This window comes from Psammomys obesus, unplaced genomic scaffold (assembly GCF_907164565.1).
Source record: "Psammomys obesus unplaced genomic scaffold, mPsaObe1.curated_primary_1811, whole genome shotgun sequence".
Lineage (NCBI taxonomy): Eukaryota > Metazoa > Chordata > Mammalia > Rodentia > Muridae > Psammomys > Psammomys obesus.
The window spans coordinates 2,569,982-2,595,456 of record NW_026587382.1 but is presented as its reverse complement, the minus strand read 5'-3'; the positions used below and the strand labels follow the sequence as shown (position 1 = coordinate 2,595,456).

Genomic DNA, 25,475 nt, shown 5'->3' with positions numbered 1-25,475 from the left:
GTCGGGTGCGGAGAGAATATGCCGGTTCAGGATAGGAGCAGAAGTTTACTGCGGCCGCTACCGCTGCTTTCATCCCGGCTTTCCTCCCAGAGGGGCTTCTCTGGTTTTGTTTCATTGCAGAGTTGGCAATGCAACTAGAAAATTAGTGAGTAGAGGTTGAAATACTTTGAAAGCACAAGTGTCTTTGGTAAAGGGAGAATGCCTGGTACCTAAGGGCTGGAATTCACAATTGCCACCCAGTCCTGCTCCACGCACTTTCGGGGTCAAATTCCCACAGCCTCTGGGCAGGCTGGGGAGCCGGGATGAGCAGAAGGCTGAAAAGGTAAAAGGCAAAAGGTTAAAAAGAAAACACGTTAATCTTGAGCAAACTGAGCTGCCAGAGGCTGAGACTGACACCGTTAGCTTTCCCGTCAGCCGCCAAAGCTTTAGATAGCCAAATGCTCAATGCTGTGTCAGAGCTTAAAATGGCCGGTGTGTTAGCTCAGAACGCTGCGGTGGGTTCTGCCAGACAGACAGGCGAGTGAGCCGTTCCTGGCAGCACTGGGCTCTCCGCAAGAATGTCTGGGTAACTTCTGACCGCCAGGGACCTAGCTCGAGGCTCAACAGCAAAAAGTATGCGTCAATCCAGACAAGAGGAGCCGAAAGCCATCAGGTGATAAAAGAAAACGCTGGTCCTCGATTATTTTCTTCTAAGAAAACAATAAATGTCAAGTTTCATTTATATTAAAAGAATAGCTTAAAAAAAAAACAGAAAAGGGGGAAATGTGGATTTACACGTTATTGTTTTGGTCCCAGGTGTGGGATGTGGGACCGATTCAGATGGTCCACAGCAGCAGGCTATTTGCCAGCTGCAGATAGTTTGAATCTGAGGATTCTGGGGAGAGAATAAATGCCAGAGCTCAGAGAGTGGAGCTTGGAGCAAGAACGAGGCTGCTCCTGCTTCCCCCACTGTGGCTCCTAGTTGCTGTTGTGAGACAAGAAGTTGAGGGTCTCCTGAAACGAGGACTGGACTGGCTCCAAGGAACCCGATGACCCTAACCAGCAAGAAGCAGCTAAGAAAAAACTGCTTTATTTACATAAGAAATGTAGGGCTGGAGAGATGGCTCAGCCGTTAAAGGCTAGGCTCACAACCATAAATATAAGAAATGTAAATAAAAGAGTTAAAAAAAAAACAACTAATACCAACACTAGTCTTTATTCTTTTACTGAATTATGGGGCCTCTGAAACCGCCCACACCAGAACTAGGTTCCATTAGCTCTCTCAGACAGCTTTCTTCCCTCTGGAATTGGGTCTTTCCTAATGTTTATTTTCCTGTGTGGACATACATGCTAGGGTGCACACGTGGAGGCCACAGATGGCAGAACTGGTTCTCTCCTTCAGCCTTATCAGGCTTGGTGGGAACGCCTTTACCCATGAGCAGCAGAGACAGTGGGGGACTGTTTTCACAGACCAGCTGTGTGAAGCTGAAAGAATCAGACTAACTCTGTGACCTATGTTTTTTTTTTTTTTAAATTGCCTTATAACTTATATTTTCACGTTTTAGGCCCATGTTAATTAAAGCCTCTTAGTGCTTCCCCAGAGAGCCGAGGAATGTAAAAGTTCCTGACATTAGCCATCTGTGAGGGCAGAGATAAGGAAGAGAACAAGCAAAGATCTCTACTAAGTGGAGAGAAAATCACCGGCCGGTGCCTGTGAGATAAACTTTGTTTGGAAACTGGGCCAAATGGCCCCAATCCTTCTGAATAGCTCCTGACTTTTGACCAAAGCCTGTAGCCCCCACTCCTCAGAATAGACACGGGATGAGTTAATCATTCTCTCACCTTTAACTGCAGCTATATCTCATATGGCAGGAAATTCCAAACTGACTTGAAGATCAGATATTTATGACAGGGCTGACCGGACCTAAGGGTGCCCAGAACCAACCAATTATTTTAAAAGTTAAATACCTCATTCAATCCTGAATTGCCAAGATTGCAACCCCTGGAAATTCCCACCCTTTGTCTTTTAAAAACCTAAGGTCTTTGTCTCCCGGTGCCACTCCTTGCTGACCAGCAGGGGTGACCCCATTGCGCAATGGTCAAAATAAACCTCTTGCGATTTTGCATCGAGACCTGTCTCCTGAGTTCTCTTCATCCCTTCTCGAAATTAGGCTCATCTAGGCCTAACAAAGCAGTGCTGGTGGTCCTCTGGGCAGCTGATGAAGGAGCAGCAGCTTGGCAGCGTCTTGTCTCAGCTACTATCCACACACTCAAATGCCAGGACTGAAAAAAATCACCGCTTTGTTTCTAAATGAGGCATAAATGTGTTTTCAGAGCTAGCCACGGTCCCCAGTTAGAGTGGTAGCGGTATCTAAGATGGCGACCTATGCCTGTAAGTCTGGTGGGGGGGCTGGGGGCAGGTTGAAAGGGTGGCTGTTCAAAGCCAACCTCAGCTAAATAGGGAGAGTGCGTGTCAAAAACGGAAGAATTGAGGCGGGTGAGATGGCTCAGCAGTAAAAGTACCTGCTAACAAACCTGACAGCTCAGCTAGACTCCTGGACTCACGCGAAAGGAGAGAACTGACTCCAAGTTATCTTTGGACCACTTCAGTGCTGTGGTGTGAGCATGCCCACGTCCTGTGACCTCCAAATGAGAGCCACAGGGCACCCCCACACAAATAGTACCAGAGGTGGTCGCCGTCGGTGCACGCCTGTAATCCCAGCACCCAAGGAGGCAGAGGCAGGCGGAACTCTTGAATTCGAAGCCAGCCTGGTCTACAAAGCCAGGGCTACCCAGAGAAACCCTGTCTCAAAAACAAAACAAACAAAAAAGAAAAACTAGAAATTTAAACCGATTCCTTTTTTTTTTTTTTTTAATTATATATTTGTGTTTTTTGTTAGCCTATTGATTGCTCTTTCCAGGCGAACTCAAGAGACCTGCCTGCCTCTGCTTCCCCAGGGCTGGGATGAAAGGCGTGCGCCACGGCTTTTAAAAACAACTTATTAAGCAGAGATAAAAATCGAAGTTAATCGGACTGGTGGAGCAACTCATTTCCTCGGCGACATCCTCGGGGACCCTTCAACACACGGCAGGTCTGACAGCAGCATCGAAGGGCGTAGAGCAAGGCGTCTGGGCCGCTGTGCCCTGCCGACTGCGCCGGGGGACACCGGGGGAGGCTGGGCCCGGAGAGCCCGGCGTGCGGGGCATGCTCTGCCCGGCCAACGCGCTCCCGGCAGGCCCTGCGCAGCTTTGGGCGGGAACGGCGCCCGAGGTCGAAGGGCGCTGCCCGCGCGCGCGAGGCGGTTGAGGCGCATGCGCACGGCGCACGTGCTGAGGCGAGTTCCGCACGGCGAGGCTCGTCCGGGTCGGTCGCTCCCTGCCGCGTCTCCCCGGCGTTGCGTAATATAGGCTTCTTTTTGGGCTGGGTGGTGGTCGCTTTCCAGCTCCCCGGGCTCCCGGCCGCGGCCCGCGCCTCCCCCGGGGCTCCGGTCTGGGAAGGGCGGGCGGGCGGGCGGGCGCTGAGAGCTTTTGCGTGCTCGGGTCCCCACGGCCTCCCCGCCGCCATAGGACTAACGGCCTCCAGCCGCGTTTGCGGCCGACTCCCGCCGGACTGTGGTTAACTGTCTTGATGACGGCCCAAACGGGGACCGGAGTGCCAGGGCATTGAATGGGCCTGCCGAGCTGGCTGGGCACCCCCGGTCACTAACGCACCTAACAGGCGGGCGGGTTTCGGGCGCCGAGGTCACGCAAGCGTCCGTTACCGGCTGGCCGGAGCCGCTGGGGAGACCTGGTCCCGAAACCTTTAGAATAAGTGGTGCGTGGTGGCACTGGGGAGGTGGAGGCAGGAGGACCAGAAGGTCAAGGTCCCAGTCCCTTAGTCCCAGCGCTCAGGAGGCAGAGGCGGGTGGGTCTCTGAATTTGAGGCCAGCCTGGTCTAGAGAGGGACACCCCTCCCCCCCAGAAAGTTCAAGATCATTCTTGGCTACGTAGGGTTGGAGGCCAGCCTGGACTACGTGAAAGCCTGTCTCAAAAAAAAAAAAAATATGTATATATATATATTTTTTAATCTGTTATTTTCCGTTGACTTAAAAAATGTGTTACATTTTAGGGCAGGGAGCCTATGAACATGCTGTGTGACATAGAAGTCAGGGAACGACTTGTGGGAATCTTTTTCTCTCCACCACGTTGGTCCTACCAACTCAGATCATCAGGCTGGAAGCAAGCTCATTTACCCGCTGAGCCATCATATACCCTCCCTGCTTTGTCATTTCCCCCAGATTTTATTGTGTATACAGTATTGTCTGCATGTACACCTGCATGCCAGAAGAGGGCGCCAGATCTCATTATAGATGGTTGTGAGCCACCACATGGTTGCTGGGAATTGAACTAAGGACCTTTGGAAGAACAGCCAGTGCTCTTAATCTCTGAGCCATCTTCCTCCCAGCCCCTGCCCCTGTCTTTTTATAGTTCCAGAGTAGCAATGCATACTGAGCCTGAAAAAGGACTCACCTGATTTGAATGTTATTATAGAAATATTTTTTAAATTAGGCAAACAGCCCTTCCTCCCAAAAACAAACCCACCAAAAAACAGTGTCTCAGGCAGTCTTGCCTGGTCTGCAAACTTGCTCTCCAGCCAAGGATAAACTTGAAGTTGTGATTCTCCTGCCTCAGCCTCCCAAGTGTTAGGATTACAGACATGTACTGTATCCTGGGGCTATACACTGACATTTTTAATGATTTCATTTTAAGTAAAATTCTTATATTTGTTAAGATAAAAGTCTTATATGTAATAAAGTAGAATTTTAGAGATAAAAAATTAAATTTTGTATTTGTGTTACATGGTTGAAGAAAATATTTTCTTGGAAGATGGCTACTATGCAGATGCAGAGGACAGCTTCAATGGTATGATCTCTTATGACTTAATGTGATTAACTTTGCTGCGTTTCTTCTTTCTTGAAGTGTAACTATTTTACCATTTAATAAGAGTCAAGTATTTGAGGCTTTAATGACATCAGAACACCCTGTACCTAAAGAAGTAATGCAGAATTCTTTCGGACATTTGGTATGTTACTGAAAGTTGCTCACTCAGTGGCATCTCCTTTCTCTCTTGGAGCTCTCACCAGCCAAATCTGACCGTCGTAAAGAACAAAAAAGGTTGAATCCTGCTTCCTTCCCCTTGACCACCTGCGTATGAACCTAGTACTGTTCATGAAGAGAGGGAGTGTTTAGAACTGTGCCCCTAAAGGACAGAAAATCCTATCTAACTGTGCATTTCTCTTTGTTACCTTTGTTGTTGCTACTACTACTATTATTATTTTAACCAGCATCTCACTGTAAAGCCCTGGCTGGCTTGGAACTCTCTAGTAGGCCAGGTTCTGCTCACAGGGGTCCACCTGCCTCTGCCTTCTGAGCACAGGAATTAAAGCATGTGCCACTGCATCTGGCTCAAAGAACATTCCTTTTCTAGTTATTTATTCTGCACAGGTGCTTTGCCCGCATGTATATCTTCACTATGTGGGTACAGGGCTATCAGATCCCTAGAACTAAAGTTAAAAGAGACAGCTGTTAGCCACCATATCGGTGCAGGGAATGAAACCTGAGTCCTCTGGAAGAGCAGGCAATCTTGCCACTGTCCAGTCCCAAAATGCATTTCTTTCTTATTTGTTTGGTTGGTTTGTTTTGGTTTTTGTTTTTTGAAACAGGATTTCTGTGTAGCTCTGTCTGTCCTGGAACTCAAGCTGTAGACTAGGCTGGCCTCGAACATACAGAAATCCAACTGCCTCCTACCTCCCAAGTGCTAGGACTAAAAGTATGGGCCTCCACCCCCCAGGCAAAGTGCATTTCCTTACAGAGTTTTATCATACCATCCTTCAGACTCTTTGCTTGAAAAGTAGAGTCAAGTCTAAAGTGATGCCTTTTAACTTGTACCCTGAGCACTATAGCTGTAGGCCAGCAATGTATTACACCTCATATCTCTGTAGATGTAAAATAGTTGCACCTACTATTTCATAAATTATAGTGACCATGCCTTGTCAGAGCTGCTTTTAACCCTGTTACTCAGGATGATTGAGAAGCTACTAAAAGGGTAGTGGTGGCTCACGCCTTTAATCCCAGCACTTGAGAGGCAGAGGCAGGAGAATCTCTTGAGTTTGAGGTCAGCCTGGTCTACAGAGTGAGTTCGAGGACAGCCAGGGCTACCCAGAGAAAGCCTGTCTAAAAAAAGAAAAAGAGAGAATGAGAAAGAGAAAGGCTAATAAAAATATATATATGGTGAGAGAACTGCTATTTTCTGGGATTTTTTAAAAAATGAGCATGCTACAGTTTTCTTCAGATGACTTTCACATTTTGCTTTAGTGTTGGATTTATCCTGAACATACCCTGGCATCTTGTAAGCTGAAGTGACTTTCTGGGGATGATGATTGTGGAGAATTCTTTGGGAAAGTATGTGCTTATGCAAAACTAGACTCTACTTTTAAGCTCAGGGGGGCTTTGTTTTCAATAGATGTCAATAAGGTGCTTTAACTAAGACTCATAACCAAACCTTCGGCAGAGTACAGGGAATCGTAGGAAAGAAGGGGAGTTAGTCTGATGAGGAAAGGATAGGAGCTCCACAAGGACCAAATATATCTGGGCACAGGGTCTTTTCTGAGATTGACACTCAACCAAAGACCATGAATGGATATAACCTAGAACCTCTGCTCGGATGTGGCCCGTGGTAGCGCAGTAACCAATTGGTTTCTCATAGTGAGGGGAACAAGGACTATTTCTAACAGGAACACAATGGAAGGCTCTTTGACCTCCTCACCCCCCAAGGGAGGAGCAGTACTGTTAGGCCACAGAGGAGGACATTGCAGCCAGTCCTGAAGATACCCGATAAAACAGGGTCAGATGAAAGGGGAAGAGGTCCTCCCCTATCAGTAGACTGGGAAAGGGGCAGGAAGGAGATAAGGGAGGGAGAGTGGGATTGGGGAGGGAATGAGAGAACAGGATACAGCTGGGATACAGTTAACAATATGTAACTAATAAGATAAATAAATAAATAAATAAATAAATAAATAAATAAATAAATAAATAAGATGCTTTAATTTCCCTTGAATTTTAGAGTGCATTGGTGTTTCCCAATAAGATATCAACTGAGCATCAGTCTTTGATGTTCGTGAAGAGGCTTTTAGCTGTTTCAGTATCCTGTATCACCTATTTGAGAGGAATATTTCCAGAACGTGCTTATGGGACAAGATATCTGGATGGTAATTTACAATATTTAAGACCTTCTTGGTTTTTTTACTTAGAGAATGTGATTTTTGATAGTAGTTTTATTGATGTAATTCATATAATTTGATTATTCACCAAAGTGTTTAGCTCAGTGATTAAGTTCTCACAGTGTTATGTAATTACCAAAATTTTAGATTATTTCACCAATCCCCCAAAAAATCTACAATAAATCATTCTCCTCTCCAGCTTCCTAGTTATAGACAGCTACTTTTTGTTTCAGTGACTGTACTAATTCTAGATATTTTTTACAAAAAAATCATGCAGTATATTCTTTCTAACTGATCTTTCATTTACCATAATGTAACATGAATTAATAATTGATTTTTTTCACTGCTGAAGAATATTCCATTGTATGGTTATACAACTCATAACTCAACAGGTTGTTTCCTTTTTTGTGCTCTTAATATATGAAGCCACATTCATATGCAAGTTGGGTTGTTTGTTTAATTGTTTTTGCTTAGATGCAGAGACTTATACATGCTAGAAAAGTGCTCTTTTACTGAGCTGTGTCTCCAGCCCTCAGAATATTTTTAGGGATATTAAATGTTTTTGAAACCACTTAAATGTAATTTTCCCCTCGATTTTGCAAGTGTAATATAACTTCACCTGACATTAGACCTCTAACAATAAGTAAACATATTTAAGTGTTACTTAAAACTTTTATAGTGGACCATATGTGTTTCTGCAGTTTTAAAGAGGCAAAATATAGATAGGTGTGTATCTTAGTTTCATTGCTGTGAAGAGACACCATGACCATAGCAACTCTTATAAAGGAAAACATAGCCAGGTGTGGTGGCACATACCTTAATCCCAGCAGGAGGCAGAGGCAGAGGCAGGTGGATGTTTGTGAGTCCAAGGCCAGCCTGGTCTACAAATCAAGTCCAGGATAGACACCAAGGAATCCTGTTTCCAAAAAATCAATAATAATAATAAAGAAAACATTAAATTGGGGCTGGCTTACATCTCAGAGGTTAGTTCATTATCATCATGACAGGAGCATGGCAGCACACAGCTCCATGGTGCTGGAGAGGTAGCTGAGAGTTCTACATCTTGATCCAAAGACAGCAAAAGACTGTGTGCCACACTGGGCATAGCTTGAGCATAGGAGACCTCAGCCCACCTTACAGTGGCATATTTCCTCTGACAACACCACATCTATTCCAACAAGGCCATACATACCTCCTAATAGTGCCACTCCCTATGGCCATACCAGTTCAGCCTACCACATGTGATACCACACACCTGTAGTAGTATGATTATATGCCACACAACAGGTCTGGTTCAAAAAGTTTATTATGGAAAAGGCGGAGGAGAAGGGTTATAGTCTGAGTGAACCGTGAGGGCAGAGAGAGGGGGACAGATAGTATGGGAGAGCATACGAGAGAAGAAAGTAAGTGGGGGGAGGCAGAGACAGTGAGTGTGAGAGAGAGAGCAGTGGGGTGGCAGGTGGGTTATATTCCGAACACCTGGCCCAGGTGATGACTAGGACGCAGGTGGTGACACAGCACATCATCAGGACCCTAAAGGCCCTTGAGGCGGGCCAATTGCCAGCACACCAACATAACAGTCCTTCCTTTTTGTTTATTTAAGAAATGTGGAATTAGGAAGGGGTGGAGAGAGAAAAACGCAAGATCACAAAAATGTCCAGGTTATATGGTGAGGAGGAAGGGAAGCCCTTGCTCTAGAAAGTTCAGAGTAGAGGGTGGAATTTGCCAGCCATGCCTGGCAGCAGGGAGGGACCTAATATATAGTCCCAGCATTTGGGAGGTAGAGTCTGAAGGTTCAAGAGTTTAAGGTCATCCTCAGCTTCATAGCAAGGTGGAGGCTTGCCCTGAGATATGTGGATCCCACATCAAAAATGAACCTGCTAAGCGGGATGTGGTGGTGCACAGGCAGGTGAATCTCCGAGCTTGAAGCCAGCCTGTTCTAATAGGCATGGGCACAACCAGGGCTATATAATAAACAACGAAATCCTCCCCCAAAGAAGCAAAACACATCCAGTCTATACTGTAGCAGTTTTCTTCCTGACACATAGATTATGAGTATAAAATTGTGCACCAACTATAAGCTGGAGAATATGCCAACTACTGTTACATATACTATCTTGTCAACTCCTATACCAAATGTCTTGGCTAGGTTTACTATTGCTATGGTAAAACACCATGACCAACGATGACTTGGGGAGGAAAGGGTTTATTTGGCTTACACTTCTACATCTTAGTTCATCACTGAAGGAAGCCAGGACAAGAACTCAAAAGCCAGGGACAGACCTGGAGGTAGGAGCTGATGTAGAGGCCATGTAGCAAACACATGGTTTGCTTGTCATGGTTGCTCAGCCTGTTTTCCTATAGAACCTAAAACCACCAGCCCAGGGGTGGTTCCATCCACAATCACTAATTAAGAAAATGTCTTACAGATGGATCTTATGGAGTCATTTTCTCAATTGAAGTTCCCTCCTTTCAGATACCTCTAACGTGTCAAGTTTGACATAAAACTAGCAAACATACTATATACAGTCTTATGAAATAGCTATTGCCCTGTTGATGAGATAAAGAATCTGAGCAGAGCGATGCTCTCAGTCCTTTTCAATGTGTTACATGTTGTGTCTCTGCAGAGTCTTTATCTCTGAGTGCCAACTTTTGCTCTACTTAAAAATATTTCAGTAGAGTAAAAGTTCACAACAAGCGTTCTAAGACTTGGAAAATTAATGTCTTTAACTGGGGCTGTCTTCCAGCTTAGAGGTTTAGTTTAGTCTGTTACCATCATGGCAGCATGCAGACATGGTGCTGGATCTAAGAACAGCAGTGCTCTTGATACTGAGCCATTTGCTCTGCCACGACCACCCCCTCTTCAGACACAGTATTACTTAGGTAATCCAGGCTGGCCTTGCACTGATTATATAAATGAGGCTGGCCTCGAACTCTGGTTCCTACTGCCTCTGACTTCTGACTGCTGGGATTGTAGGTATGCACCACTACACCCAGTTTACTTGGTGCTTAGGATTCAATCTAGAACTCTGTGAATGTTAGGCAAGTACTCACCAACTACACTACAGAAACAGGAAAATTTCTGCCTGTCAGCTCAAATTCTTGATCGTTCTGATGGCATTTTATAATAAGGAACACTGTTATTTGGAAACTGCCACTAATACCATGCCTGTAATAAGCTAGGTGGGTGGCACATGCTTATGTAATCCACGTACTAGATAAAGGCAGGAAAATTGAGAGACCAACCTGGGATACATAGTGAGACCCTGTCTCAAATAATAGTATACCTTATAATTCATAGCTAAAGAAAATAAATATAATTTAAAATTTACTGTTAAGGCAGACAAGATGACTCAGCTGTTAAAGGACTTGCAGTCAGACCTGATGATGTGAGATAAGTCACATGGTTGAAGCAGAGAAACAGCTCCCAGAAGTCTCTGGCCACCACACATAAGTGTTATGATATATGGTATTCCCACCCACATACACATATAGCACAAAGCAAATAAATATAATTAATTAAATTAACTATAAGTACTTCTATATTTATTTCATTTTCATTTAGATCTTTGTGTCAAAATTCTGAAAGAAGATAAAAATTGTCCAGGTTCTTCACAGTTAGTGAAGTGGTAAGTAAAAGAATACCTAAAGGCAGAAAATTACTATTTTTCTAATAATGCTTTTTGTACATTGAATATTTTCAATATATAACCAGATTTTAGTAATTACTCCATTAGCCCTGGGTACCATGTTTTTAGGTCTTTGGATTTATGTATTATTTTTTTTTATTTCATACTCCATGTGAATAGGATTTATTTTTTATTATAACAAATAGCTATCAAATAATTTATAGTTCCCCTTCTGTTTTCCCATCTCCATATTTCTGCATTGTTACAGGGGTTTTTGTTTGATTTTGTTGTTGTTGTTATTGTTGAGACAGTTTCACTATGTAGCCCATGGCTGTCCTTTGGAACTCACTGTAGACAAGGTTGGTCTTGAACCTAAGAGATTCACCTGCCTCTAGAGTGCCAGGGATTAAAGGTGCACACTACCACCATCTGACTGGTTTTTCATTTTTAAAGATTTTTTAAAATTTTATGTGTATGTGCCTGAGTGCATATATATGCACCATGTATGTGCAGAAGCCCAAAAAGAGCAGAAGAGAGTCTAAGAACCCAAAGCTGTAGCTACAGGCAGTTGTGAGCTGCCTTGTGGACCAAAACCCAGGTCCTCTACAAGAGTAGTAAGTAAGCCCTGTTAACCACTGCATCATCTCACCAACCCCTGTTGATGTTTTATTTTGTTCAGTTTTAAGCTAGTTAATAAGAAAGATGCTTTAATTTAGTTATTAGTTTATTTTGTAGGGCTAAATATAGAGATTTATGAAAATTATATTTTCTGAAAATATACTAAATATAAAAGCAAATCTTTGGCTTTTTTTAGGATGCTAGGATGCTATGATGCTTTACAGAAGAAATATGTAAGTCTTCACCTGTTTTTCCCTTCCTTCTAGCTACAAGATTTATCTAGCTACAAGATTTTTATGTAGTAAGACAATAATTTAAACTTGATATAAAACAGTCACAATTTTAAAAATTTGAGCATTTGAATATTTTAAAGATTTATTTTTATTTTTATATGAATGTGTCTATCTTTGTGCACATGTTTTCTGGTGCCTATGGAGGCCAGAATACAGGTGTCCGTGAGTCACCCAATATAGGTGCTGGGAACCAGATTCTAGTCTGTAAGAACAGCAAGCACTCTTAACTGCTAAACCATCTTTCAGTCTCACATTTGAATATTTTATTTATTTATTTATTTATTTTTGAGATAGGATCTCACTATGTAGTTCTGGCTGCCATGGAACTTGCTATGTAGACCAGACTGGCCTGAACTCATTAGAGTATTAAAGGCATGGATTTGAGTATTTTAAAGTCCAATCTTCAATTCATTTAATCTAATACAATCAATACTAAAAAAATTCTTCCAAGGTAAGTTTAACTCACTCATTAGCATTAATAGCACATATTAAATTACAAAAAAGAATTTAAATGTTTTAAAATACTGTCTTAGTTTTATATGTATTCTTCAACCATGCTTATGCTAATATTTTAATAATTTGTTCTGGTTTATGGGTTGTTTTTTTGTTTTGTTTTGTTTTTTTTTTGAGATGCTATAGTAGTTGAAAACAGCTTTGAATTTCTGATCCTCTTGTCTTTATCTCCCAAGTTCTAGGTTTGTAGGCATATACCATCATGGCTAGCAATAAGTAATAATAATTATTATCAAATAAAATAGGGTCTTACAATGTATTCCCTGACTGGCCTTGAACTCAGAGATCTATGTACTTCTCCCTCTGAGTGCAAGGATTAAAGGACTGTACCACCATACCTAGCCTATAGATTGTTTCTTAATTGGAATCTAAAAATAAGTTTCTTTGGGCTGAGGCTCTAGATTAGTGGCAGAGTACTTATCTAATGTGTACAAGGCCCTGAATTCAGTTCTTAGCACAGCAAAGTAAGTTTTCCCATGAGGTTCAAGTTAAATTGACAAAAAAATTCTGAGATGGTTAAATTTATATATGTTTCAGGTTTTGAGTCATAGTCTCACTCTGTGCCAGAGCTAGCTTGAACTCATATAGCTCAAGCTGGACTTGAACTCATGTCAGTATGCAAAAGTCCTGAAACTTTGTGGGATTTTGTTGTTGTTGTTGTTTTAAAGACAGGATTTCTCTGTGTCTGGCTGTCCTGATAAACTTACTCTGTAGCTTAGCCTGGCCTCTAACTCAGAAATCCACCTGCCTCTGCCTTCAAAGTACTTGGATCAAAGGTGTGAACCACCACTGCCCAGCAGTAGTGAAATTTTAATTAAGATTTTGCAATAGACTGTTGACCAGTTTCTGCTTCTGGCCTTAGGGTTTCCAAGCACTGGTGCACACTGGGCAGGAAGGAATGAAGCCTCGTGGGGTGGTTGCACACGATGTTGCTGTGAGTTCAGGAGAAACAGCCATCTCTGACAGTTTTCAGTGAAACATCTCACTTTATTGGGGGTGAATAAGGATTATATGAACCTTGGGGAGTGGGTAGAGGTATTTGTGGTGAGTATATTTCATTGGCTGGGTCCAAGGTGCTGGAAATGCTTCATTTACATGAAGAGGAATTCCAGGTGCTAGCTGGACACATCCAGATAGAAAGTTTAACCTGAAACCTAGCCATCAGGCTGTCTGACTACCTGAAGGGTGGCAGAGATGGGGATCCTGCAGACTATATGAACCGGGACATGCAGGCCCAGAGCATGGAGAAAGCAGTCCTACCCCTGCCAGTCTCAGGAAAGGATTTTCAGGTTCCAACACATCTCGACCTCACTCTTGTTCCAGACCAACTCTCCTGGTAGCATGGCTTTCCGGCCCCACAGTAAACTACAATCCTTTATGTATAGTATCATTTTAAGCAGTATGTATAGAGAAGTCTAGTTCTAGCAGAATTGTGAAGATGACTTTTTATCCCCAGTCTCTACTTTTTCCATTGAGACAGTAAATATAGAACACTATATACATTCTGGCACCTAGGAGCATTGGTAAGCAGGAATGGTTAATAAAACTGCTAATCTCAGCAGTCTGAAGGCAGAGGAAGTAGATCTCTGAGTGAGTTCTAAGACAGCCAGGACTACACGAGAAACCCTGTCTCATACAACAGTAACAACGAAGAAGTAAATACTTTCCAATAGTGTTAAATGCCATTATAAGTTTTAGGAAAGCTATAAGGAATTGGAATAACGTTTATAATTTATTTCTTTTCTGAGGCAGGGTCTCACTTTGTAGCTCTGACAGCCTGAAACTCACTATATAGACCAGGCTGGCCTCAAACTTAGAGATCTCTTTTCCTCTGTCTCTTGAGCACTGGGATTAAAGTGTGTGCCACTACACCTTGTAACTGGCAGTAATGTTCTATTTGACTAAGTCAGTGAAATAAAATATTAACATGAGCTAACCCATCAGAAAGCCAAGTGAAAGATTATTTGGGAGAATAGACATATGAAGCATATCTTCCACGGTGGTTACTTGTTTTTAGAAATAAATGTTGAGTGATGGGTGTGCTGGTACAGACTTTTAATTCTAGCAGTCAGGAGACAAAAGCAGGTAGGTCTCTACAAGTTCAAGGCCAGCCTGGTCTACATAGCAAGTTCCAGAACGGTCAAGGCTACTTAGTGACACTGTGTTTGAAAAGTCACCATGCTGCTGTCCTCTCCACAACAAAAAGCAGAAGAAAAGAAAAAATGTTGAACTAGAACAAAAATTGTTTACTGGGGATGGGGGACCGCTAAAGATTGAACTCAGTGGGCTAAGTGGATGCTCTACTGCTAAGTTAGAGTCCAAGCCTCTGAACAAGTACAAAGAATTTTTATGATCCATCATGAAAATGTATTTTATAGAATACAATTAAGATTTTTTTGTTTTCTGTTGTGTTTCAGCTAAGGATGATCATTCTAGCTGTAAGTACTTTTAAATTGTATCTTTTAACACTGCCACATTTTCCCTTTATTAAATAACACTGAAACTATTAGATTATTTATGTTACTTTATTTAATCAGCTGGTGTATCCAGTGGAAAAAAAAAAAGTAAACTTATCGAGAGGGTTACTTTGGGCTTTTGTTTGTTTGTTTCATTGAATCAACTGAATACTTTAATGTCCAATTTTCTCCAAAGTAAGGACTTTACTTAATTGTGATTCATTTTACGTAGGTGTACACCAATCCAGAAGATCCTCAGGTAAGTGTGCTTGAGCTGGAAGTGTTATAACTGCGGTGTTTCCAGTAGCTAAACACAGACTCTCTTAATAGTGGCGCTGCTGCCTCTACCTCCTGGGGCTACAGGTGTGGCCTACCACTCTCAGGTTTTGGGGTTTTTTTTTTTAAATTATTTTTATTTTATTGTTATATTGGGGGTTGAACATGCTAGTCAAGATCTCTGCCACAAAGCCCAGCCTTTGGAAGAATTGTGTGCGTATTCTGTAGTAGGCTTTATTCTTTGGAGCATTGTGGGTATTAGCCCTCATTATTCATCATAACCTAATTGGAATTACTGTTACCACTTACACATTAGGAATGTGTGGTTTTTGTATCTATATGTACACACACAGGTTGTGCACACAAGAGGGCTGTCCTACTTTATCACTTTCCTTATTCCTTTGAGATAGGTTCTTTCAGTGAACCAGGAGCTTGGCTGTTGGCCAGCAAGCCCTAGTGATCCTCCTGTCCTGCTCCCTCACAGTGTTAGGATTACAGGTTCATGCAACCACACTCAGCAGTTTTTACATAGTTCTGGGAATTTGGAATTCTGCTGCTCATACTTGTGTATCAAGCTCTTTCACCAGCTGAACTATTTCTGTGGATTCAAGTTCAAAGTTTCTTACCTAAGGTTGTATGGCAGGTGAGACAAAACCAGAATTTAAACTAGGAAAACCAGCTTACCATCTAGGGGTTTTGACCATTACAATGTAATGTTTCACTTAGTCCTGAAAGCATATTTAAACTGATCAGGGCTGAGGATGTGGCTCGGTTGGTAGAAAGTTCATCTAACTTATACAAAACCTAGGTAAAACTAGATGTGGTGGCATACACATGAAATCCCAGAACTTGGGAATTGCTGTCAAGAGGATCAGAAATTCGAGGTTATCCACTACATAAAGAGATTGAAGCCAACCTGTGATACTCAAAACTCTGTAATAAATAAATAAAATTATTTTTTGAAAGAGAGTTTATCTCTATTCCTAAGTATATACTGACATGCAAAGCGAGCAAATATTTTCCACACTTAGCTGAAGTGCTATTGGCAGTTAATTCATTGTTGCTGAGGGTAGGAGAGTCATTTTTCTTCAGTGAAAACCACTGGTAAATTGTCCATGACTTGTCTACATAATAACCCATGCCCATGCAGAAAGTTCTAATTAAACACAGTAAATTTTTTTAAACTAAATATTACAAGCTTGAGAAGGACTGACTGTGTGTCTTTTCTTTGAAACTCAGGCCAACAAGTAATGCTTAATATATGTCCATAATGACAGAACAGATTGTTTGAGGGAAAGGCTATGATTAAATTAGTTGTTCAAAAAAATATTCATTACTAGGTTTTTGGTTTTGTTTCTTGAGACAAGGCCTCTTTATATAGCTCTGGCTAGCATAGAATTCACTGTGTAGAGTAGGCTGGCCTTGAACTCACCAAGATCTGCCTGCCTCTGCCTCCAAGTGCTAGTATTAAAGGTATGTGCCATGATGCCAAGCTTTATTACTCTCTTTTTATAAGTTGTGCTTTTTTTTTTCATTAGTAAGTAAGCAGCCTCACTGTGCACTAGTTGTACTTATTAAATATTTATTGTGTGCTGTCAACTTTGTTAAGGGCTCTATAAATTAACCATTTGATAATTTATACTTAGTAATAAGACAGCTCCTATCTCCACTTCCTTTCTTAGGTAGGAAAACAGAATGTTTAAATGGTTTACATGTGGTTATAGTACAGCCAGGATTAAAACCTCCTGGATTTGGTCACATAGGCCTCATACTTTTGATCCCAGCACTCAGGAAAGAGAGACAGGCATAATCTCTGTGAGTTCAAAGCTAGCCTGGTCTGCTTACTAAACCATTTTGAGACCAGTCAGGGCTACATAGTGAGACCCTGTCTTTAAAAAGTTGTGGGGTTTTTTTGTTTGTTTTTCTTTTGTTTTTTAATCTGTGTTTGCTGGATGTGGTAGTGCATGGCTATTATCACAGCACTTTGGAGGTGTAGCCAAGAGGCACTAGAGTTCGATCAATCCTTAGCTACAAAGTAAGTTCAAGGAAAACCTAGACTCATGACCAAAAAATAATGATGAAAATAATAACAAAAATAAATAACAATGGTTAGTATCTGGTTTAGTTCCTTTTCTATTCCAGAGAGTTGGTAATTTATAAAGAATAAAGGTTTATTCCATTTATGATTCTGGAGGCTAGGATCTAAGGTTATTAATTTATTTCTTCTAGTTGTAAATGTTGGAAAATCCAACATCTAGGGTTAAACAAAATTTAATAATGAAATTCTTTGTCTCTCCTCTGTCTCTCTCTCACAAACACACAAACAAACACACACATACTCAATGGAAGAGAGAGACATACACAAAGACATCTTTTTATAAGGAACACACACCATATTTGATGCATGTCTGTGATAACTGAATTAGTCTATTTAGTTAACTCATGAGGGCAGGGTCGGATTAACCCTGTGGTTCTCAGCCTGTGAGTCTCAACCTTTTATTTGGGGTGGGGGAGTTTCAGATGACCCTTTTCACATGGGTAACCTAAGATCATCGGAAAACACAGACCATAGCAAAATTACAGTCATGAAGTAGCAACAGAAGTAATTTTATGGTTACTGGTCACCACAACATCAGGAAATGTATTAAAGGGTTGCAGCATTAGGAAGGTTGAAAACCACCACCTTAACCTAATTACTTCTTTAAGGTCACATTCCTTTACTATAGATAGTCAATAGTCAAGCTAGCTGGGTCAACTGAAAAAGCATCAACTTTTTTATTTGATTGTCCTATCTAGTGGGCTCATTTAGGTTAATAACAAAAAAGCTGTAGATTTGATGGGTGTTAACTTAATGCACTCTTTTTCCTTTTGTTTAGCACTAGTTGAACAAATTGGCTTCAACTGCCTTTTCTGCTAAAAACAACCAGCCTAGACAGTGTGCAAAAACAGTGTCATTAAGAATTGTGACTTCAATTTAAAAGGCATCCCTTTTCACTTCCAGAAAAAAAAAAAGTCCCATTCCTAAAATTGTTGCACTGGGGACTTAAGTTTGCAATAAACAAACTTCTCAGGCAATTCAAACCTCAGCCCTTACCCACTCTGCTTAGGTATGGTTCCTTTCTCATTTACCTTCTGGAGCATTCCTACCAGATATCTATATTAAGCAGTATAATGCCAGAAACTCTCCACAGCTGAAGTACCAAATCCCAGACCATAGTCAGTATTAACTATGAGCACTTGAAAACTCCAGTGAAGCAATAGGAATTGACACATTGGAGAAAACTGCTGACTGAATGTTGGAAAGCAATGTGTAACATTGGCATCAATTACATAACTGCAGTGTTTTCTATTTAAGACAATTTCAGAATGTTACCAGTTTAAGTTCAAGTACACCAAAAATGGACCAATCATGGACTTTATAAGGTACTGTTCAATCATTTTCCATTATCAGTTGTCACTTACTAATGCTATTTAGCTAGATTTCAAAGTTACTTCTGAATTTTTCAAATTTCCAGTTAGCAATTTGGCTTTACAAAATGGAGTAGTAGAATGTGAGGTTGATGTAGCTGTGACATCTGTCACCCATTGTTGATCTCCAGGATTAATTTGGCTGATTTGGTTGCCTAGCTTGGTGGTCCCTTCCTTTATCACCTCTCCCAGTGATTCCCTCCCAAAGTTTCAGACTCAGTTAAAGATAGTAGAAGATTGTTCTTCACTTAGGGTTTATAAGTAGTTCTGATTTTTCTGCTGGAATCCCCAGAAAAGCTCTCAGAATTGGAGCAAGGCTTAGAATGCCACAAGAAAAGATTATGTGGTAATTATATACTATTTTAATTATAAAAAATATTTGAATGGTTAAAAATATTTAAAATCCACCATTTATTTTCTTTAAACACTTTGTATAAAATGTATATTTGTTTATAATATTAATAGTGATACTAAATTTTATAATAGTGACATTAAAATTTTGTGGTAAGTTTCAATCTAGTAACAGTATTTTAAAAGAATAATCTCTTTCTTATGAAAGAAATTGATTTCTGATTCTTTTCTAGCAAAAATCAAAACAATAAATCTAGTACAACATCTGCTGACACCAAGAAAGCAAGTATTCTCCTCATTCGGAAGATTTATGTCCTAATGCAAAATCTAGGACCTTTGCCTAATGATGTTTGTCTGACCATGAAACTTTTTTACTATGATGAAGGTACTACTTGTAGAATGTCTTGTTTTAGTTTTATTATTTCTTTTTTTATTTTTTATGGTTTATTTTTATTTTATGTGCACTAGTGTTTTGCCTGCATGTATGTCTGTGTGTTGGTGCTAGATCCCCTGGAGCTGGAGTTCCAGACAGTTGGAAGCTGCCATGTGGGTTGAGAATTGAACCCGGGTTCTCTGGAACAGCAGACCATGTCCCTTTTTTTTTTAACACCAACATGCCAGAAGAGGGCACCAGATCTCATTATAGATGGTTATGAGTCACCATGTGGTTGCTGGAAATTGAATTCGGGACCTTTGGAAGAGCAGCCAGTGCCCTTAACCTCTGAGCCATCTCTCCAGCCCCTAGTTTTATTATTTCAAAAATTGTTTTCCATGTCCAATGTTTCGGCACCTAAATTGTTAAAAGGTCTTTGAAATTAGAAAAGTTTCATTTAATATGAGTATTTGAAAAAGAAACATTGGGGGAGGGAGAGTTGACTCCGGTTAAGAGCACTTACTGCTCTTGCAGAGAACTAGAGTTTGGTCCTCAGCGCCAGTTGTGTAGGGTGACAGAAATGCTATAACTCCATGTCCAGGGTGATCCAGTGCCCTCCGCTGGCCTTCCTAGACACCTGCATTCATGTGGGCAAGACAGACACACACACACACACTGAAATAAATAAAACAAAATAAATATTGAAAAACAGAAAATATTTTCAAAAGTAGGATTTAAGATGCATTTTTCTAGTGAAAGGAACATATCTATAGGAAATGTAACATAAAGAAATGAAATGTTTATTTTTCTTTTACCAGATAGTAAAACTTGTAATCCCAAAATTGAGAATTCTCTTAAACATTTTCGAAGGGGCATATGGTGATAGTGTGTGCCTTTAGTCTCAGCACTCAGGAGGCAGAGGCAAGAGGATCCAATCTTTGAGTTCAAGGCTGGCCTTATCTACAGAGTGAGTTCGAGGGCAATCAAGGCTACACAGAGAAACACTCTTAAAAACATGCATGCATACATGTATACATACATACATACATATATAAATTCTTAAGAGAATGCATGAAGAACCATCGTTTTCAGAAGACATTTTAAATACAAAAAAAATTGGGTTTTGACATTGCACTACGGTGCAGGGTGGGGTCAGCCATGTTATGTTTATATGTTTAGTAAACATTTGAGCCACTGCATTCTTTTTTCTTGTGGTTCTTTTTTTTTTTTTTTTTTGGGGGGGGGGTTGGTTGGTTTTGGTTTTTCGATACAGGGTTTCTCTGTGGTCTCAAATTCACAGAGATCCACCTGCCTCTGCTCCCCATTGCTGGGATTAAAGGCCTGTGCCATGGCTGGACATTCTCAGCATCAGCTATGTAGAAGTGTTTTGTTGTCTTCTCCATTCATCATGCTGGAATACCCTAACCCCGAGTTCACTGCCCACACAGTGGGTCAGCATGGTATGAGAGCCAGCTGAACAGATATTTCAGGACATTTCTATTTTTTCTGCAATAGTTGAGTTTATCTATGGGTATGTGACTGAACTGTTTGAGTGGCCTGTCTATATAGTTATAGGCAGATTTGCTTTCTCATTTTTGCTGACACCTCTATGGGCCATTTCTCACTGACATCCCTGAAATGTTTAATATGGACTTAAACTGCCTTTTTTTTTTTTTTTTTTTTTTTTTTTTGAGACAGGTTCTCTCTGTAGCCTAAGCAGACTCAAATTTTCTACATAGACCAGGCTGGCCTCTAACTTAAGGGTTCCTCCTGCCCATGCCTCCCAAGCTAGAATTAAAGGCATGCATGCACCATCATGTTCATGCCCAGCACCACCTGTGTTCTTACAGGGCAGTGTGTAAAGACTTAGTTGTCTGTGTTTCACTTTTAGTCTAGTTATGTTTTCATTTTAAAACTGCTTTGCATCATCTCTTCATAATTTTGTTTTGGAAAACAAAATGTAAGTACGCAGTATTTCAGGTATATATAATGAATAAACACCTCATAACTGGTTTTAAAAAAACAAAGATTTTGGTTCTGTGATGCTGCGGATTGAATTTAAGGCCTTGCGTGTGCTACATAAGCATTCTACCATAAAGCTGTATCTCTCAACTCAAATTTTAATATTTTACTTTATAAACTATATAGCTAGAAAAAACTTTTTAGAATAGCTAGCACAAATATCTATATCCAGGGTTGTGTATTTATAAGAATTTTCAGTATAGCAGTGGTTAAAATAAGAATAAACAAGTAGAGTGTTTTCCTAGAAGACTGAGTAAATAAATTATGTTGCAACCATATAAAAATATAATCTGAAGATTTAAAATCACAGAGGAGCTGCAGCAGTGCCCTCATTGCTGGCCGGCCCCTTGTGCTTGTAGGGTGCAGAAAAGGAAGAGCTAGACATGACCATCCTGCATTTTTAAAGGATATTTAAAGAATATTAAGGATATATATTTCTTAAAATGTATACAACATGAAAGATACTTATATGCATAATATTTTCTGTGTTAATATAAAACATTGTATTTTATTAATAAAGCAGCAACAACTTTTAACAATTACTCATTCTGTGTGTGCTCAGTTCTAAATGCTTTATACTTTACTATTTTATATCTTGTGGATAGGTATTGTTATTTTCCTCATTTGACAAAGAAAGGAAACCAAGAATGATAATTTCCTCAGTCATGCAGTCAGTCAAAAAAAAAAAAAAAAAAGAAGTTATCCTTAAAGAGTGGACTTCTATAGGAGGAGCATCTCTGCATTTTAGCTTAGGTTCTTAGGTTCCATCAGAATTTAGTCCTTCTGTGTTTTTATGAATAGTTCAGCTTCTTCAGTTTTATAAATAGTACAATTTATACTTCCTTTTTTGCAGTTACACCCCCAGATTACCAACCTCCAGGTTTTAAGGTTGGTGATTGTGAAGGAGTAATATTTAATGGGGATCCTACATACTTAAATGTGGGAGAAGTCCCGACACCTTTTCACACCTTGAGATTAAAAGTGACCACTGAGAAAGAACGAATGGAAAATATTGATTCAACAATACTAACACCAAAACAATCAAAAATACCATTTCGAAAAATTCTAATGGACAAAGATGATGGAGATGATGAAGATCATGTAAGTGGGAACATATGTAAAGAATGACAAAGTACAATAGCAAACATTGGATTTGAGAACTTTAATAGATATTAATGTTTCTGTAAATACTGTATTAAAAGCATGAAGCTGGAGAACTTTTATTTTGAGATTGGATCTATGCTGATGATGCAGGAGCAGTTTTCTGATTGCTAGGCCTGTCCCTTGAGCACTTTACCTGGTGCGTCACATCACAGGCTTCTGTTTGTAGAATGCAGTTTTTATAGCTCAGTTCATCTGCTACCTTGCCATGTAGCTGAGGCTGTCACTGAACTTCTAATCCTCCTGCCTACACCTCCTAAGTGTTGGGATTGAAGGTATGAACCACCATGCCAGCTAGACTTTTTGTAGAATTCTTTAAAATATTTGAGTTTTAGGCTGAAGGAAATCATTCGATAGGTAAAGTTTCTGCTGCACAAGCACGAAAATGTGTGTGACCAGTTTTTCAGAGCCCGTGTAAAAGCTGCATATGATTGTGCAAATCTGTAACTTTGCTCTGAGGTAGGAGTCAGGGCAAGAAACAGGAGGACTCCAGGAATTTGTTGGCTGAAACACTGATCTTCAAGTTTAGTCAGTGATAGACTCTGTCTCAAAAATACGTAAATAAGCGTGGGGGTGTAAATCTTTAAATGTTAATACTCAGAAGGCAGAGGCATTCAGATAATGATCAAGGCCAGTGTGGCCTCTATAGTAAGTTCCAGACTAGGCAGGGATAAAGTGAGACCCTGTCTCAAAAACAAACAAGGTAAAGAAATACACAGGCAAATAGCCTATATCAACTTCTGGCCTCCATGCTTCATCCCCTAACGTGTGCATACATGCATGCATGTACATCAAACACAAAATATTTGAGTTTCTCTTACACATATCACAAAGGAAGCTGTTGGACCCCACTATTAAGGTTGTAGTCCACTATGTACAGAAAGCCCCTGAGCTCCACAAAATGGAGGATTTCCTTTGTCAGTGGGACTTCCTCTTCTCTGCCTGGGAAGCCCAAACCTCTGTACCATTCTACCTAAGGAATGTCACAAAGGCCTTAGAGAAGTTAATAGGGTCAACTTTCTTTCTCCTGATAAGAACCCGATCAACAAGCATCTAGGATTCTTGGAATGCCTCTCCATACAAAAGAGGCATCTCGGTACCTTAACTCCTCAGCCAATGATGTACACCCACTCTAGAAATCCCATTCCCCAAGGTTCATATTGTACATGTTCACCCCAATAAAGTACACGCAAGCTGTTACACTATCATCTAAGACAGCTTAAACTGGTTATTTCTACCGTACCATAACTTTCATCCTCCACTGACTTCCTAAAAAGGTTTGACATAGTCAGTTATATGTGTAACTTGTGTAAACATACTTAATTCAATGCTCTCAAACAATGATAAGATCAAGGATTTAGAATAAGCACACATTTTTGAAAAATATGCTTTTTTGTTAATTACCCTTAAAGCAACCAGAAAAAGTAAAGAAAATAATTTATATTTTGTTTGCATAAATAAGTTGGCTGGTGGTTTGGGCATGGTGGCACATGCTTTTAATCCCAGCACTCAGGAAGCAGAAGTAGATGGATATGAGACCAGCCTAGACTACAAAGTAAGTTCCAGGATAGCCAAAGCTGTTACACAGAGAAACCCTGTGACCAAAAAACAAACCTTGTAGTAGTAACTCTAGCACCATTTGTATTTCTAGAAAGCTTAAGATAGTTGTATTTATCTTAGTTGTATTAATATTTTACATAAAGCAAATATCTTCATTAGTATTCTTACCTAATTGTTCTCATTTATTTTAAAATATGTCTAATTTTTTCGTATTTATGTAGAATCATTTTGACATTAAAACTAAAATGGATGAACAGAAAGAAATCTCAGAAGCTTCTAAAATCAAAGGTAAGAAGCTAACAAAAAAATGTTTATATAACTACCAACTCAATTTTATTCCATTTTAACTTTCTTTTCTTTTTTTAACAGAACAAAATTTAGATTGTGAGGAAGAAGAAATTATGCAGTTCCAAAAAAACCCAAGTCCTTCAGTTTCTCCTTGTCAGGTATAAACTTGATAGTTCCATCTGGCTTTCAATTTCGTTTTGTCTAGTTTTGCATTAGCTATTTGTTTGAGACAGGTTCTTACAATGTACCCTATATGGCCTAGAACTCGCTAAGTAGTCCAAGCTGGCCTCGGGCTTGTAGCCATGTGTAGAGGGATTTTAATCTAGCAACATGGCTGCTCTGGCAAGGGATCATATCTAAAGACCTAGGTTTGTGTGATCCAGCTGGAATACAGACATGCTGTTAGTACACGTTTAATACTTCTGGCTGGAATTTAGTACACACCTTTAATTCCAAACAGTATTGTCTAATTGAAGAGCAGACAAAAGTGATGAGTCAGAGAAAGATTTGACAGAATGAGTTAGAAATAGGATATGCTCAACTCTCAGGAGAACAGACAGGAAAGAGAAGCTAATTAAGAGCAGTGCAGAGAGAGAGCAGGAGCGTTCATGGAGACAGCACAGTGGAGAGTTCAGGAGTGCAGTGCAGTTCGGATCATTTGAGTGCAGTTGTTTGTGCAGTTCAGTTCGAGGGATTCGGAGGCAGATTTTCCAGGCAGAGCAATTCAACAAGAAGCAGAGAGAAGCCAGTTCGAATCAGAGGAGTTTTGAACCAGAACAGTTAAGTTGAACCAGCCAGCCAGAGTTCAGAAAGAGCTAGAAAGGGTGAGCTTATTCAGCAGTAACTTTCAGAGGCTGAAAACATTCTAGGCCTAGGTTAATAGACAGAGGCTGGAGGCTGAAGCCCTCAGGGTCCAGGTTTACAGAGGATTAGATTGTGTGGAGGCTAGAAGCTTCCAGGCCTAGACCTTGGGATAGTAAGAAATGCTCTGGGCTCAGCCCAAGCCATGTATTCATAAAGCTTAGGTACAGATCTTATCTCATCCCCCATATGAAGAAATAAAAACATTTACAGCCATATTCCTATGTCTGTTTCAACACCGGGATTATAGATGTGAACCATCACATTTGGCTTTAAATTGTTTTTAGATTTGTTTATTTTATGTGTTTGAGTATTTTACATTTATTTGTATGGCATATGTATGTGAATGTCTGATACACATGGAGACT

At 40.4% G+C, this 25,475-nt stretch overlaps 1 protein-coding gene across 2 annotated transcripts in view; it reads left to right on the top strand.

Moving 5' to 3' along the window:
* The first annotated feature begins 4,835 nt into the window (after positions 1–4,835).
* The window catches only part of Hormad1 (HORMA domain containing 1), a 29,697-nt gene continuing 9,057 nt past the window's right edge, over positions 4,836–25,475 (top strand). The window contains exons 1-12 of one of the 2 annotated variants that reach the window (XM_055603849.1): positions 4,836–4,881; positions 7,082–7,226; positions 10,804–10,867; positions 11,682–11,718; positions 14,709–14,729; positions 14,980–15,006; positions 18,379–18,446; positions 19,076–19,227; positions 22,091–22,338; positions 23,583–23,591; positions 24,180–24,246; positions 24,328–24,404. In XM_055603849.1, the coding sequence (XP_055459824.1) occupies positions 4,846–4,881; positions 7,082–7,226; positions 10,804–10,867; positions 11,682–11,718; positions 14,709–14,729; positions 14,980–15,006; positions 18,379–18,446; positions 19,076–19,227; positions 22,091–22,338; positions 23,583–23,591; positions 24,180–24,246; positions 24,328–24,404 (951 nt within the window). In that variant the 5' untranslated portion in view covers positions 4,836–4,845. The remainder of the gene's footprint in view (positions 4,882–7,081; positions 7,227–10,803; positions 10,868–11,681; positions 11,719–14,708; positions 14,730–14,979; positions 15,007–18,378; positions 18,447–19,075; positions 19,228–22,090; positions 22,339–23,582; positions 23,592–24,179; positions 24,247–24,327; positions 24,405–25,475) is intronic. The other variant, XM_055603850.1, reaches the window with a different exon arrangement.